This window comes from Zootoca vivipara, chromosome 14, assembly GCF_965207765.1.
Source record: "Zootoca vivipara chromosome 14, rZooViv2.hap1.1, whole genome shotgun sequence".
NCBI classification, from domain to species: Eukaryota; Metazoa; Chordata; class Lepidosauria; order Squamata; family Lacertidae; genus Zootoca; species Zootoca vivipara.
In genome coordinates this window covers 13,407,763-13,422,191 of record NC_142597.1, presented here as the reverse complement: position 1 = coordinate 13,422,191, position 14,429 = coordinate 13,407,763, and the positions used below count along the sequence as shown (strand labels likewise).

The 14,429-nt window shown below is 45.2% G+C and overlaps 2 protein-coding genes across 8 annotated transcripts; one reads left to right on the top strand and one right to left on the bottom strand.

The window, feature by feature from the left end:
• The first annotated feature begins 441 nt into the window (after positions 1 to 441).
• PUS3 (pseudouridine synthase 3) lies at positions 442 to 11,245 on the top strand. 4 transcript variants are annotated; one of them, XM_035139583.3, is made up of 7 exons: positions 442 to 548; positions 1,810 to 1,898; positions 5,708 to 5,751; positions 7,496 to 7,884; positions 8,575 to 9,143; positions 10,292 to 10,482; positions 10,776 to 11,245. In XM_035139583.3, exons 1-7 carry the CDS (start codon positions 492 to 494, stop codon positions 11,084 to 11,086), a joined length of 1,650 nt encoding a protein of 549 aa, XP_034995474.1. In that variant the 5' UTR covers positions 442 to 491; the 3' UTR covers positions 11,087 to 11,245. The 4 variants fall into 4 exon arrangements, with proteins under 4 accessions (XP_034995474.1, XP_034995476.1, XP_088514053.1 ...); XM_035139585.3 differs by lacking the exon at positions 5,708 to 5,751 and having other exon boundaries at positions 451 to 548; XM_088657927.1 differs by lacking the exon at positions 5,708 to 5,751 and having other exon boundaries at positions 515 to 636.
• Positions 4,652 to 14,256, bottom strand: HYLS1 (HYLS1 centriolar and ciliogenesis associated). Of its 4 annotated transcripts, XM_088657930.1 has the most exons (4): positions 14,201 to 14,256; positions 10,765 to 10,970; positions 8,995 to 9,060; positions 4,652 to 6,015 (listed from the first exon to the last, which is right to left on the bottom strand). In XM_088657930.1, exon 4 carries the CDS (start codon positions 5,982 to 5,984, stop codon positions 5,085 to 5,087), a length of 900 nt encoding a protein of 299 aa, XP_088514056.1. In that variant the 5' UTR covers positions 5,985 to 6,015; positions 8,995 to 9,060; positions 10,765 to 10,970; positions 14,201 to 14,256; the 3' UTR covers positions 4,652 to 5,084. The 4 variants fall into 4 exon arrangements, with proteins under 4 accessions (XP_088514056.1, XP_088514057.1, XP_060139048.1 ...); XM_088657931.1 differs by lacking the exon at positions 10,765 to 10,970 and having other exon boundaries at positions 14,064 to 14,256; XM_060283065.2 differs by lacking the exon at positions 10,765 to 10,970.
• Between the last annotated feature and the right edge of the window lie 173 nt (positions 14,257 to 14,429).

Below are 14,429 nucleotides of genomic sequence, written 5' to 3'. Positions count from 1 at the left end.
TATTCTTAAATAAATGAATAAACTCCAAGCACTTTTCTGTGTGGGTATAATGATGGTCCGAGATTGGGCAATAAGCTGCGGTGAATGCTGCTCAAGAAGCACCCTGGACACTAAATTGTTGTTGAAATAGAAGCAACCATTGAGGCAGGAATTAAAATAGTAATATTTTGCCTAACATCTCAATTCAGTAGTTCATGACTTTACATACTATGGCGGATAGTTTTCAAGGAATAATAGCCATGATAACTAAATGGAGCCTCCATGTCAGAGGCAGTATATCTCTGGGGCTGGGGCCAAACAAGGAGCGGAGGATAACCTTCTGCAACCTTCCATACCAGAGGCAGTTGGCTGCCTGCTGTTGGAAGTAAAAGCCAATCCGGCCGCTTTCTAGAGAAAGACTATATTCCCCACAAACCTCCTCTGTGTCATGTGTTGGCGGGGGAGGGAAGCCTTTACGTCATTTCCTGTGGAGAAATCGTGGACGGGGCGGCATGCCTGCGCTCCGTCTTTTGCTCTCAACAAACGTCTGCGTAAAAGCTGCTGCGGAGGTAGGAGCACGGGGGTCGCGGCGCGCGTTCACAGCGCATGTTTTAACACGGGAGCAAATCCACAGTGTTAGATGGGGCTTACTCTTGAGTAAGTGCGTTTAGGATTGCTCCCTTAGTGAAGCTGATCGCCTTCACAGGCAGCCTTAAGGCGGTGTTGGTTGGATTGCCCGTCTCTTCCCCCACCGCTGTAACATATAACAATTCTGAACCCTTAGAAAATTGTTTTTTAAAAAATAGGGTTTTTTTGGGGGAGGGGGTACTAGTTGGCCTGTTCTGATTAGCCTTCCGTGATTGGCTCTCACACTGGCTGTTTCTGTACGAAATTAGTGGCCCGACTTACCCTGAGCCACGATCACGCGTGTTCGAAGTACTGAGAACCGCACGTGGGGGTGCAGCACGCAGCTCCTGCTTGCTTACGTTTTGTAGGCACGTGGATGGCCACTGTGAGAACAGGATGCTGGACTGGATGGTCCATCGGCCTGATTCAACAGGGCTCATCTTCTGCCACGCGCACACACTGGGTGTAGGGTTTGAAATCCCATCAAGTAAAGATGCATCTAGGATGTTGCTGTAATCCTGAGCAGGTTAGCATCGTTGACCTCAATAGCAGTTACTTCTGAATAAAGGTACACTGGATCAGGCTGCTCAATTCACTGACACTAAAATTGCATCAGTTTATTATCACTGGCCAGTGTGTCCAATTGTCCAATAACTGTATATGTTCATGTTTTTTAGTATACTTGTTTTCTTTAATTAAAAAAAAACAGTAAAGAATTGGTGTGTTGGCCGACTGTGTGTTCTAGCATTATCTTCACATAGTAAGAAAAAACATATGCTTTTCCAACACCTTGCAGAATCTTATGCTCCTCTATCATGTCCACATTTTATAAGCTAGAAACACCCAAATGCTGTAACATTTCCTCTTAGTTAGTTGCTCTACTCCAGGCATCCCCAAACTGCGGCCCTCCAGATGTTTTGGCCTACAACTCCTATGATCCCTAGCTAACAGGACCAGTGGTCAGGGTAGATGGGAATTGTAGTCCAAAACATCTGGAGGGCCAAGTTTGGGGGTGCCTGCTCTACTCCTTTAATTGTTTTGGTTGCCATTTCCTCGATCTGCAGTATCCTTTTTGAGGTACGGCAACCAGAATCATACACTCTTCCAAGTGTGGTTGCGGCATGGATTTGTATAACAGCATCCTGCTGGTGGTTTCAATCACTTTCCTGACAATCCCTAACATGGAATTTGCCTTTTTCATAGCTACTGCATGCTAGGAAAAGATCTTTCTCAAGCTATCTGCCACAACTCCCTGATCTCCTTCCCAGCAAGTTAACAACAGTTCAGACGCTGTAAGTACATGTGAAGTTACTGGGTTTTTATGCATCACTTTGCAGCGATCAAGGGAAGTAATAGTCCCACTATATTCTGCTCTGGTCCGACTACACCTGGAGTAGTGTCCAGTTCTGGGTACCACAATTTAAGGATATTGACAAGCTGGAACAAGTGCAGACGAGGTTGACCAAGATCATAAAGGGTCTGTAAACCAAGCCTTATGAAGAATGGTTGAGGGAACTGGGTATATGTTTAGCCTGGTCAAGAGGAAACAGAGAGATAGCTATCTTCAGATATCTCAAGGGCTGACATATGCAGGATGGAGCAAGCTTGTTTTCTCCTGCTCTGGAAGATAGGACTTGAACCAATGGCTTCAAGTTACAATAAAGGTGATTCCAACTAAGTATCAGGAAGAACTTTCTGACAGAATTGTTTGACAGTGGAATGGACTCCCGCAAGAGGTGGTAGACTGTCATAATCTAGTTGAGATTCCTGTATTGCAGGAGATTGGACCTTTAAGGTATCCCTTCCAACTGAGATTCTATGCATTTTTAATTATCCTTCATCCAGTCAAGAGATATTCTTTTGGAGCTCCAGGCAATCCCTTTTGGTTTTAATCTCCTTAAACCAGAGCTTTCCAAACTCTGTATTGTGACGTTAGTGCAGGGATCGGCAACCTAAGTTCCATGGGCCACAAGCAGCCCATGGGTGTCATTTAACCAGCCCATGGACCCCCGCTGCCCACTCGGCTCCTGTGCACTGCGCTAAACCGGTGTGGAGCAGAGCAGGGACCGCCTTCCGCAAAGCTGCATACGCCTCCTCCGCACCGGAAATAGCATTTGCACACACCCACACTCTGGCCCACCGCGGTGTCTGTGGGACTGTGAACTGGCCCAAGCCACAAAAACTTTGCCGACCCCTGTGTTAGTGTGTTGGCTGCTGTGTGTAGGTGGGTCCCACAAAAGCTCCTCCCTGTGTTCCTCCTGGGCCTGGAAAGGGGTTAATTTAACCTCTGCTTTGCTAGTAAAACTGAATTACAGTGGTACCTCGCAAGACGAATGCCTCGCACAACGAAAAACTCGCAAGACGAAAGCGTTTTGCAATCTTTTTGTTGACTCACAAGACGAATTTTTCTATGGCTGTGCTTCGCAAGACTTTTTTTGCATTGGTTTGTTTACATTGGAAAACCGCAAGATGAAATTTTCGCAAAACAAAACAACTCGCAGAATGAATTAATTTCGTCTTGCGAGGCACCACTGTACTGTCTCGCAAAATGATGCAAAACTGAATTGCTGCGTCATGAAATGATGCATGCCTAAAAAATGTCACCAGCGTGAAAAGTTTGGAAAGCTCTGCCTTAAACCATTTGGTGTCATCAGCAAACTTGGCCACCTCACTGTTCCCTGATTCCAGAGTTATGAATAAGTTTAAGAGTTGTTTTTATTACAGATCTTGGGAGAACCTTGCTTACTAAATCCTTTGATTATTAGAACTGTCAATTAGTCCTAATCGCCACTTAGCATTCTTTAACCAGTTACTGATCGGTAAGAGAATGTGTCCTCTTATCCCATGACTGCAAAAATTACTCTTAAGTATGCAATAGCGGACTATATTGAAAGCTTTCTGAAAGTCCAGGTACACATCCAAGATCACCCCATTTGCATGTTTGTTGATACTCTCACAGAACTCTAAAATGGTTAGGTAGACAAGACTTACCCTTACAGAAGCAAGACTTCTATAGGGTTGGTAATTTTATTGTTAACAGTTTCCACCAGTTTACCAGGAAAAAAAAATTACGCTAACTGGGCTGTAATTTCACATTAAGGGTAACAAAAAGTGTCAACTAGCTCAAGTTTAACAGATTCTGGCAGTTCATGTACCCAATGAGTTCTTACCCATGAAAATCATGCCACAATACTGCGTCTTAGAGATGGGAAGGCCTGGGAAAAAACCTGGGAAAATGGGGGGGGCAGGGTTCCCCCCCAATTTTCCGGGGGTTTTTCCAGGCCTTCCCATCTGTAGTCTGAACAGAGGACAGAGGTGTGCGCAGGCATGTAGCCCATTGTACAAAGATAGATTTAGATTAGTGGTGGGTAGGGCTGGAGTGGGGGGGGGGAATGGGCAGAACAACTAGCATATCACCCAGAAGGAAAGGCAGCCTTCTGGCTAAAGCAGGTTCCTACAAATCTAGTAGCACAGCTCCACTTACTTTGCATAACTGACCTCTTGTATTCTTCAATATGCAACCCATATTTCATTATATCTGTAGTGTTTCCAAGTGTGGAAAGAAATTTAGAACAGAAGGAAAGCACTTTGCATGATAACCTTAGTACAAGTAATTCTGGTTTATAGGGGAGCATGTAGATGCCCACTGTGATCCACCTCTCCACTATCAGTGATGTTTGGGGGCTACTTCTAGGTTTGGCACCTAAATTGGGAGTTGCCTGTATATAGGTATTTTATTATTACTCTTTTTTTGATATATTGCTTTTTTATGTTTTTATAAATGTGTTTGGATTTTATTGCTTAACATGTTAAAAACCTTCAATAAAATTGTTTTAAAATATAGAGATACGAACCAAGACAATATTCTCAATATGAAAAGAACCACATACCCACTTGAAAGCGATGAGTTGTTTTCAATGTAACACAGCAGTTCCACACAATTGATAAATGAGGTGAACCTTCTAACCTGTCTTTTGTTGCGGATAAAATATTACGGTACTTTCTCAACAAATTAACCAGTCAATAGAGAAACTAGAGGCAATCCTTTTATACCACACACTTTTAATTTAATCCATAGAAGCTAAACTTTCTTTAAAAATAACAACATCATGCAGAAGTATGATGATTGTGTTAGGAAGAGGAAGTGGGTTTAAAGGATCTTGCAATAAAAATAAAGATTATTCTCATGGACATATACTTCAGTAAACTTTGGTTCATCTTCTGCCTGGCTTCTGATGAGGCAATATTAATCTCTAAATGTTCCTATATGGGACAAATATTCAAGAAGCAGGAATAAGTAAAATCCTTTGTGTTGTGGAAACACTCATTCTGAAAGCCAGATTTAAAACCAATAAGGGTTTGAAAGGGCTTCAAAGGAAACAAAATAGCTTAGGTGCTTGGCTGGAGTAGTTAAGATATTTGGGCTGTGCTAAGCAAGGCATACTCCTGTGGGTGGCGCTATAGAGACCTCTGCATTTCTAGGAGGAGTAGGTATTCCTAGGCATCACACCGTTTGCCAGGTCGCAGCGTATTCCCCAGCGCAGGGCAGATCTCTTCTTCTCTGTAGGCACCAGGTAGTTGTTGGGAATATAAATGTGCTGAGCCCTAGGAGGCAATTCTGACTTGCAGAGCATCTGTTCCCGGATGTTCCAGCGCACCACTTTCCTGGGATCTTCCCCCGGTAGCCGCAGAGATTCCCAGTCATGCTTATGCTCCAAGTAACGGGCTACCCGGTCGGTCTTCATTCTGTTCCGGCTTAGCTGGTCAAATCTTGGTAATATGAAGGATTTGGGGTGGCCAGCAACAATCAAGTCCTGCTCATAGGATGTACTGCTGCGGCTCTGGCTCTCTCTTTGTGAGCTCTGGCTCTCTGTGGTTCTCCAGGAATAAGCCGTCTCAGACTCTGGGCAAATGCTTGGCTCACTCTCCTCCTCTGACTCTTCTTCCTCTTGCTGAGTCTTCAGACTGTGCATTCTTTGACTCAGCTCCCCATACTCAGGGTCACTCTGACTGCTGGTCTCTGGTGTGCTGGTGATGGACTCATCCGTCACCTCTACTTCTCCATCAGGCCTTCGCCTCAGAACTTTCCTTTTTATTACAGGTTTCCTAGCAACTCTGGGGTCCTCGGGAGTCTTTGCTTGCAAGGTGGGTCCCGAATGAAGATGCCTAAACTTCACAGGAAGTGTGGGTCTGACCAAAGAGGCCACCGAGGCTCTTGTGTAGGGGTCCAGCTGAGGTGCGAAACACATCTTCCTTGGGCTATCACCTTCTCCCTGTTCTGCGCAAAGGCGGATGAATGCCATTGCAGCTTCTTTGAGCTGATCTTCATGGCTCATAGAGGCCCAGCGGGGACGATCAAGTCCCATGAATGCTTCCATTGCTTCTCTTGGATTGGTGCAGTCACTGATTCTGAAAGAGAGATGCTAATTCTCACATAATGTGCTACATCTACCCAAAACAAGTTTAAGTACAATGGTACCTCGGTTTTTGAGCATCTCAGAAGCCGAACATTTTGGTTTTCAAGCACCGAAAACCCGCAAGTAAATGTTTGTTTTCGAACACACCTCAGACGTTGAACGGCTTCCGCTGAGTTTTTCCCCAAATTTCTCCATTGAAATTGCAGGCCGCCCTTTGCGCTTTGGTTTTCGAATGTTTTTGAAGCTGAACGGTCTTCTGGAACCGATTACGTTCGAAAACCAAGCTACCCCTGTACTAAATATATTCACTGATTGAATAGTCATTTGCCTATTTCTAGCAAGAATGTGCTTTCACTTAATTCAATTTAGGATCTAATAAAAATCCCGAGTCCTGCTGCGCTACAATGTTTCCCCTTTGCAGTACACTGGAGCAGTGTTTCTCAACCTTTTTTGGGCCACGGCACACTTGTTCCGTGAAAAAAATCACGAGGCACACCACCATTAAAAAAGTTTAAAAATTTAACTCTGTGCCGCCCTATATTGACTATAATTATGACTGTAAGAAACACTTGCCAATTGCTGTGTTGGTTGCAATCTCCTGTAATAAGGCTTCACAAGCCGTCCGGCGGGTCAGTGTTGTGAATTGGCGGCCGCCAGGCTCGTTTGCACTGAGCTTTGGGAAAGAGGACGAGAAATATTGCTTTCCGGCAGGTTAGCGCTGATCATTGGCGGCTGCCAGGCACGTGACAATGCAAATCGCCCTTCTCGTCGCTGCACGTCGCGGCACACCAGCCAGCGTCTCGCGGCACACTAGTGTGCCGCGGAACAGCGGTTGAGAAACGCTGTACTGGAGAACATGTTAAGTCTTACAGTTATTACCTATACTAGTGGGTTTCAAATTATTTCCCAGAAAATCCTGGGCCTGCTTGGTAACGTATCAGATTCCACAATGAGAATCAATAATGGTGGATCTGAATCCCTGAAAGGCAGTTTTGCCCGCAACTTGAAATCTTCCTCCCCAATGTGAAGTATGTTTTATGATGCACATTCAGTTCACACTGGGAACTGCGAGACCCGACAGGGGCGGCCAGTACCTCACATGAAGTACGTGCACTCCAGAACAAAACCCCAGAATCCTGTGTAACATGCAGGGTTTCCTTATGCAAGAGTAGTCCATGGGTGTTGAGAACAAACTCTTTCAGTCCCCCTACACCTTGCAGCCCATGTAAACATAAAAACATGTCCCAAAAGCCCACTGGAAATTAGTATGAATTTATCAGTAAATGGAGAAAGGCATGCACTCACGATGCAATATTGGAAGTATTTCATTAAGTTCAAATATGCAATTCAGTATAGGTAGAAAATAAAAGCAGAAAGCTGGATAGCAAGTTGACAGTCCCCAGCTGAATAGCCTCTCCTCGAGCAGTAAATACAAAAGTTTGAATTGTAAAAAACTCGTTTTCTCTTCCCAGGAACTATCACTATGGCCAGAGATGGAGCAGAAACAGAGAAGCTACTGAAGAGAGTCCAGGAACTGGAAGACATGGTTCAAAGGCTGCAAGAAAAGCTGGAGAGCAAGCAGACTGCAGGCACGGAAGGTGGCCTCTCAGCAGCAGGGAAGACCAAGAAACGGCAGCAGCGACCATTTGATTTTAGCGCTTATGGCCAGAGACATGTGGCACTGAAGATAGCCTACCTAGGCTGGGGGTATCAGGGCTTTGCTAGCCAGGAGAACACCAACAATACTATTGAAGAGAAGCTGTTTGAGGCGCTCATCAAAACCCGACTGGTGGCCAGCAGACAGACTTCCAACTATCACCGCTGTGGGCGCACAGACAAGGGAGTCAGTGCCTTTGGACAGGTGAGTTCAGCATCTGTCTCCATTTTTATGAAACCCACCTGGTTAGCTCGCAGCACAAAATGAGGAAACCTGCTCAGAGGGTGAGGGAGGGGGGGGATTTGGATTCAGTACTATAACAGAATGTGAATTAAAGCAGGAGCAGCCGCATTACCTTCTGTGATATTCCTGCTTAGCAGAGAGTTTGCACCTCAAGAGATCTTAGCTTTGGTGTGGAGCTGAATACAGTCGTACCTTGGTTTTCAAACAGCTTAGTTCTCGGATGTTTTGGCTCCCAAACGCCACAAACCTGGAAGTGACAGTTTCGGTATGCGAACTATTTTCGGAAGCCGAACGCCCGACGGGGATTCCGATTGGCTGCAGGAGCTTCCTGCAACCAATCAGAAGCCACTTCAGTTTCTGAACGTTTTGGAAGTCGAATGGATTTCTGGAACGGATTCCGTTCGACTTCGAAGGTATTTCAATGGGTCTACTCCAAGTATGGCTAACTTGGGATCTAACCCTTAGGTCTGTATCCAAAGTAGTGCTAAGTCAGTTGTATAGTTTGCACAAGGATTGGGGATGGTGCAAGGTGCCCGGAGGGGGGGGGGTGGAGTTCTGTTGCACAAGTGTAACGGGATGAGGGGATTGGATACTGTCCATAGTGTTGTTTTTGCATATTTTACTCCACATTATCCTTCTCCAATGTTTCAGGTGATCTCCCTAGATCTCCGCTCAAACCTGTCAAAGGATAAAGCAGTAAATAAACCCGAGGGTGCAACAAAGGACACAGCCACAAATACTGCAGAGGAGATCCGCTACACACACATATTGAATCAAGTGCTCCCTCATGACATACGGATCCTGGCTTGGGCCCCAGTAGATCCCAGCTTCAGTGCTAGATTTAGTTGCCTCAAAAGGACCTATCGCTATTTCTTCCCTCGTGCTGATCTAGATGTAGCTCTCATGAATACTGCAGCTCAGAAGCTCGTGGGGACCCATGATTTTCGTAATCTATGCAAGATGGATGTAGCCAATGGCGTGACCAACTTTCAACGGACAATTCTTACTGCAGAGGTGAAGTCTGTGGCTAGAGCAGAGGATGCAGAGCTGCAGAACCCTTTCCAAATGTACCTGTTTGAAGTGACAGGCCAAGCATTCCTCTACCACCAGGTCCGTTGCATGATGGCTATTCTATTCCTGATTGGACAAAGGATGGAAAAGCCAGAGATTATCAATATGCTGCTGGATGTAGAGAACAACCCTCGAAAACCACAATACAGGTATGACTTTGCAAAGAAATTAATATATATTATATAACCAGTATAATATTAGTGTTAGACGTGAAACAAGCTTATTTTACTCATTAGCAGTGGGTGCAAATCTTGGACAGAGGTCTTTCCTAGACCTAATATACCCCTGTGGTACCTTAAAGTCTAACCAGTGTATTGTTGCATCACTCCCAATGACATAGTCTTGCCTATGAAAATGCATGCCAGTCTTTAGCAAAGTCTTGGCAAACATAATTGGGATTTCTGTAGCTCTTAAGTACAGCTTTTCCAGTGCCATTTCTCCATAATACAATTAGAACCACATCAAGATGCTGAAGAACAGGTGGAAAGGGAAGCTATAGATGTGCATTAGTGTGCACTAAAAACCACTCCTGTTACTGGCACAGAAAGATCAACACCAATTGCCTTACCGTGTTTCTCATATTATAAGACACGTCTTATATTTATTTTTTCCTCAAAAAAACACACTATGGCTTATTTTCAAGGGATGTCTTATTTTTTTCCTCCTCCTCCTGCCGCGGCCGGCATTGCTGCTGCTCCTATCACTATGTCTTATTTTCGGGGTATGGCTTATATTCCTTGAATGCTTAAAAATCCTGCTATGGCTTATTTTATGGGGATGCCTTAAAATATGAGAACCAGGGTACATGTATGGGAATCCAACACTATAAAGATTAATCACTGCTTTGTATCACATCAGATTAATGTTACTCAGTCTTATGCATGTAAAGGTAAAGGGACCATTAGGTCCAGTTGTAACCGACTCTGGAGTTGCAGCACTCATCTCGTGTTATTGGCCAAGGGAGCCGGTGTACAGCTTCCAGGTCATGTGGCCAGCATGACAGATGATTCTGGCGAACCAGAGCAGCACACGGAAACGCCGTTTACCTTCCCGCTGTAGCGGTACCTATTTATCTACTTGCACTTTGACGTGCTTTCGAACTGCTAGGTTGGCAGGAGCAGGGACCGAACAACAGGAGCTCACCCCATCGCGGGGATTCGAACCGCCGACCTTCTGATCGGCAAGCCCCAGGCCCCAGGCTGTGGTTTAACCCACAGCACCACCCGCTGTACTTCCCTGTTTTAAGTCACAGGCTTCTGATTTAAGCTCAACACCTTATCTTCTCCTTTTCTTGCAGCATGGCAGTGGAATTTCCTCTGGTTTTGTATGACTGCGAGTTTGAAAATATCCAGTGGATCTATGATCGCAATGTCCAGGAGTTTAATGTCACTCATTTACAGCAGCTTTGGGCCAACCATGCTGTTAAAACTCATATGCTGCGTAGCATGTTAAAAGGGCTTGATTCTGCTGAGATGCCGACAGAGACAGGTAGGAGATGCATAGTTCTGTAGAATTCTAACAGTATTCACCGTTGCTAGGTATGATTGTGGCTCTAAGGCACTATTCTAGTGGGGGTACAGAACTGGGTTCTGTATATTCCTGCGTATAAGACTACTTTTTAACCCAGGAAAATCTTCTCAAAAGTTGGGGGTCGTCTTATACGCCCAGTCGTCTTATACGCCGGAATATACGGGTAATTTAAAAAGGGGATAGAAGCAACTGGTGAATAATAATCTGCTACACATGACTTGTTGACCCGTTGGCACTTACTATGTTTTCAGGTTCAAGCACAATTCGGTGGGGAGAGCTGAAGCCCCCAGTCCACAATCAGATTAGTGCCTTAATCGAGGGAGCAAAAGCCCGAAACTACAAACCATTAATGGACCGCCCCAAATGTGAAGGGTTGGAGTCTCGCATCAGTTACTTTGTGCGTAGAGGACGCATTGAACTCCCACACCTTAAGAAAACAAAGCACTCTGAAAAGGAATCAGATGAAGAGATGGAAGTTAAGAGCAGCCACAGCAAAAGTGTGGAGACAGACAGTGATGTTCCAGAACAAGCTGCAAAGAGAGTCTGTACGAGTTCAGACTGAAGCTTCCAGGCCATCTCTTATCTCCAAGCAGATATCTTCAGATCTCTTCTCATACAAACCTATTGGGATCCTTATTTACTTTTGTTTTTTTAAGAACACAGGCATACCACTAAATGCTTTGCATTTTGAAATAAACATTTTTTAAAATAATAGCATAAAGCAGGTGTCCCATTGTTTTCGAAATACATCCAATCCCTTTATTAGCTCCACATTCTCTTCCTACTGCTACAACCACTGAAAGCATCTATAGCTCTTAAACAGTTGTAAGCAATTTATCACTGCCAAAACAAATCTATAAACCAGGAGGGTAACTGTATGGAGAGAAGTAAGTGGCCGCAGACTAGGGTATTCTTATATGGCCACATCACGAGCTGGATATGCGAATCAGCCTTGTCATATCAACGGAGCTGGGTGTGGTGCCTTTTTTATTTACAAGAATAAACAAGTAGTAGCGTCTTTAGGTTAGGACTCACTTCTTTCTACACTTCCTATATGTTCAGCCTCATCCTCCTCTTCCATATGAAGTGATAGGAACAAAGGAGCAAAATAAAAACTAGGAAAAGCTGGACTAACTAGGATCTCAGAAAAATAGAAAGACCAGTTCCACTAGTCAGGGATATGATGCACTCATTGTGGCCTATTAGAAAGCATAGCAGCCATTCAATAGTTAAAAGGTAAAGGGACCCCTGACCATTAGGTCCAGTCGTGGCCAACTCTGGGGCTGTGGCGCTAATCTCGCGTTATTGGCCAAGGGAGCCGGCTTACAGCTTCTAGGTCATGTGGCCAGCATGACAAAGCCGCTCCTGGCGAACCAGAGCAGCACACGGAAACACCGTTTACCTTCCCACTTGGAGCAGTACCTATTTATCTTCTTGCACTTTGACATGCTTTCAAACTGCTAGGTTGGCAGGAGCTGGGACCGAGCAACGGGAGCTCACCCCGTCGCAGGGATTTGAACCGCCCAACTTCTGATCAGCAACCCCTAGGCTCTGTGGTTTAACCCACAGCGCCAGCTACGGCCCATTTAAGTTACTTTAGTTAAAATTCACATAAAAAAGATAATTTGTATGTATTAATTTTGCATTAATAGGTTTGGCACTATGCCATCTGATCAATCTCTTTCTACTGCAGTTTACTAGTACAACTTATTCAAAAAACAGTTTACATTGGGGCCATAATCCTACACCAGCTTAATTGGAACTAGGCCCCATTGAATATAGAGGAAGTCATTTGTAAGGAAATAAGTTTAAGGCTGCAGCTTTAATTTAAAGCTGACCTTACTCTAATTTAAATCCACTACTACTTTTGGTGGGTCTTAAAAGAACCACTTATCCTCTTTTGACATCTCTAAATAGTTAGCGTGTGTAAAATTGGAGAGCATTAGGTTTGTTCCAGCTTGCAGTGTTGGGCTTCTCATGCCATTATTTGTATATACAGATTTTCTGCTCAATGAGTTTAAGCAATTAGGTACCGTATTTTTCCATGTATAACACACCGTGTATATTTTGGGGGACTCCAAATTTAAAAAGTGGGGGGAGATTGCCCAGAGTTGCTGAGCTTTTTTTAGGGGGAATTGCAGAAAATCGCTCACCCGCCTGACCAACCACATGCATCAAACAATCCACTGATTGTCTGCCCCCTCTACAGCAGAAGCCACCAATCACCCAACCAATTGATGCAGCAACAGCCAATCAATACCACCCCTTGCCGCAGCCACCAATAACACACCCCATAGCCGCTGAAAATCTCCGGCTCACGGCAGGAACCAATCCCATGTCCCCCCCATGCACTATCCGTGTATAAGACGACCCCCCCCCTTAAACAGTTTTTAAATTAAAAAAACCCTTGTTGATCTGAGGGGGGACCAGAGTCTCCTAGCAGCTTCTCAGCACCCTTGGCAAACTACAGTTCCCAGGAGAGGCTTCTGTGGAAGAAGCAACGAGTGTTTACAGCAGTACAGTGCTTCTTACATTGCAGAGTGCAGATAGAGGCTTTAAAAAAAATGTACAGAGCAACGCTGCAGTCAGTGTGGTACTAGAGAAAGTATGGGGACTCTGCGGCTCTTGGAGTGATGCTGTGCTCAATCTCCCATCCATCTATCAGAGATTATAGCAGCTGCAATCCTGGGCAAAGCCAAGATTTATGGTTTGGGGTATTGGGGGTGGGGACAGGGCACCTGCCAACCTCCTCTGCCTTGTCTACCACTCTCAAGTTGCTAATAATAATTTATTATTTTTACCCAGCCCATCTGACTGAGTTTCCCCAGACACTCTGGATGGCTCCCAACAGAATATTAAAAAAACGATAAAACATCAAACATAAAAAACTTCCCTAAACAGGGCTGCCTTCAGGTATCTTTTAAAAGTCAGATAGTTGTCTATTGCCTTGACATCTGATGGGAGGGCGATCCACAGGGCCGGCGTCACCACCGAGAAGGCCCTCTGCCTGGTTCCCTGTGACCTCACTTCTCACAGTGCCAGAAGGCACTTGGAGCTGGATCTCAGTGTCCGGGATGGACGATGGGGGTGGAGACGCTCCTTCAGGTATACTGGGCTGAGGCCGTTTAGGACTTTAAAGGTCAGCACCAACACTTTGAATTGTGCTCAGAAATGCACTGGGAGCCAATGCTACAATGTAATATTAATAATAATAATATTTATACCCCAACCATTTGGCTGGGTTTCCCCAACATCCTCCAAGTAACCCAGGGATCATTTCGATTTCAAATATTCTGATTTATTTCGACTTTCAGTTAAGCATATATATATATTTATTTACTTGATTCAGGGGGGAGGGGGTCAGCTCCTCCACACACATCCCCGTGGCTGGAGTACCAACAACTGCAGAGCCACAGATTTTCCACCCTGGGTTAGAATACCAGGGGCAGGGATAGGAAGCTACCGTTCAAACCCCACTTCCCAACGAAGTCCAGTGGACGACCCTTGAACAAACCACTGTATCTTTCGGCCTAACCTACCTCACAAAGTTCTTGTAAGAATTTTAAAAAGGATGGGGGGGATGAGAGAGGACAAGGCACGGCCAGAAGAGAATGCGTACGCATCTTCCACGACCGGCCACGTGCGCTTTCTGCCCGCCTGCGCCCTCTGCTAATACCTGATCACTGACGCCGGCTCCGGCCCCTTCTGCCCTCACGCGACGACGGTTACTCCGCCGCACAACTGCCGTTGTTCAAACCAAAAAGAAAAAAGCAAGGTCCGCCCCCTTTCCATGATTGGCCCGCTCCCGTTCCGCCATCTTTCACTGGTGCGCCAACATTCTTTTCCCACCCACTGCACGCAAGGGCTGCTTTTCATTGGATACGGAGAACGCCGCACGGCTATCT

Excerpts from the sequence above, each read along its gene's own strand:
- HYLS1 (XM_088657931.1), bottom strand. The coding sequence starts at position 5,984 with ATGGAAGCATTCATGGGACTTGATCGTCCCCGCTGGGCCTCTATGAGC.
- PUS3 (XM_035139583.3), top strand. The coding sequence starts at position 492 with ATGCCTGCGCTCCGTCTTTTGCTCTCAACAAACGTCTGCGTAAAAGCT. Across the intron at positions 7,885-8,574 it reads GAGTCAGTGCCTTTGGACAG|GTGATCTCCCTAGATCTCCG; the intron begins GTGAGTTCAGCA and ends CCAATGTTTCAG. Across the intron at positions 10,483-10,775 it reads TGAGATGCCGACAGAGACAG|GTTCAAGCACAATTCGGTGG; the intron begins GTAGGAGATGCA and ends CTATGTTTTCAG.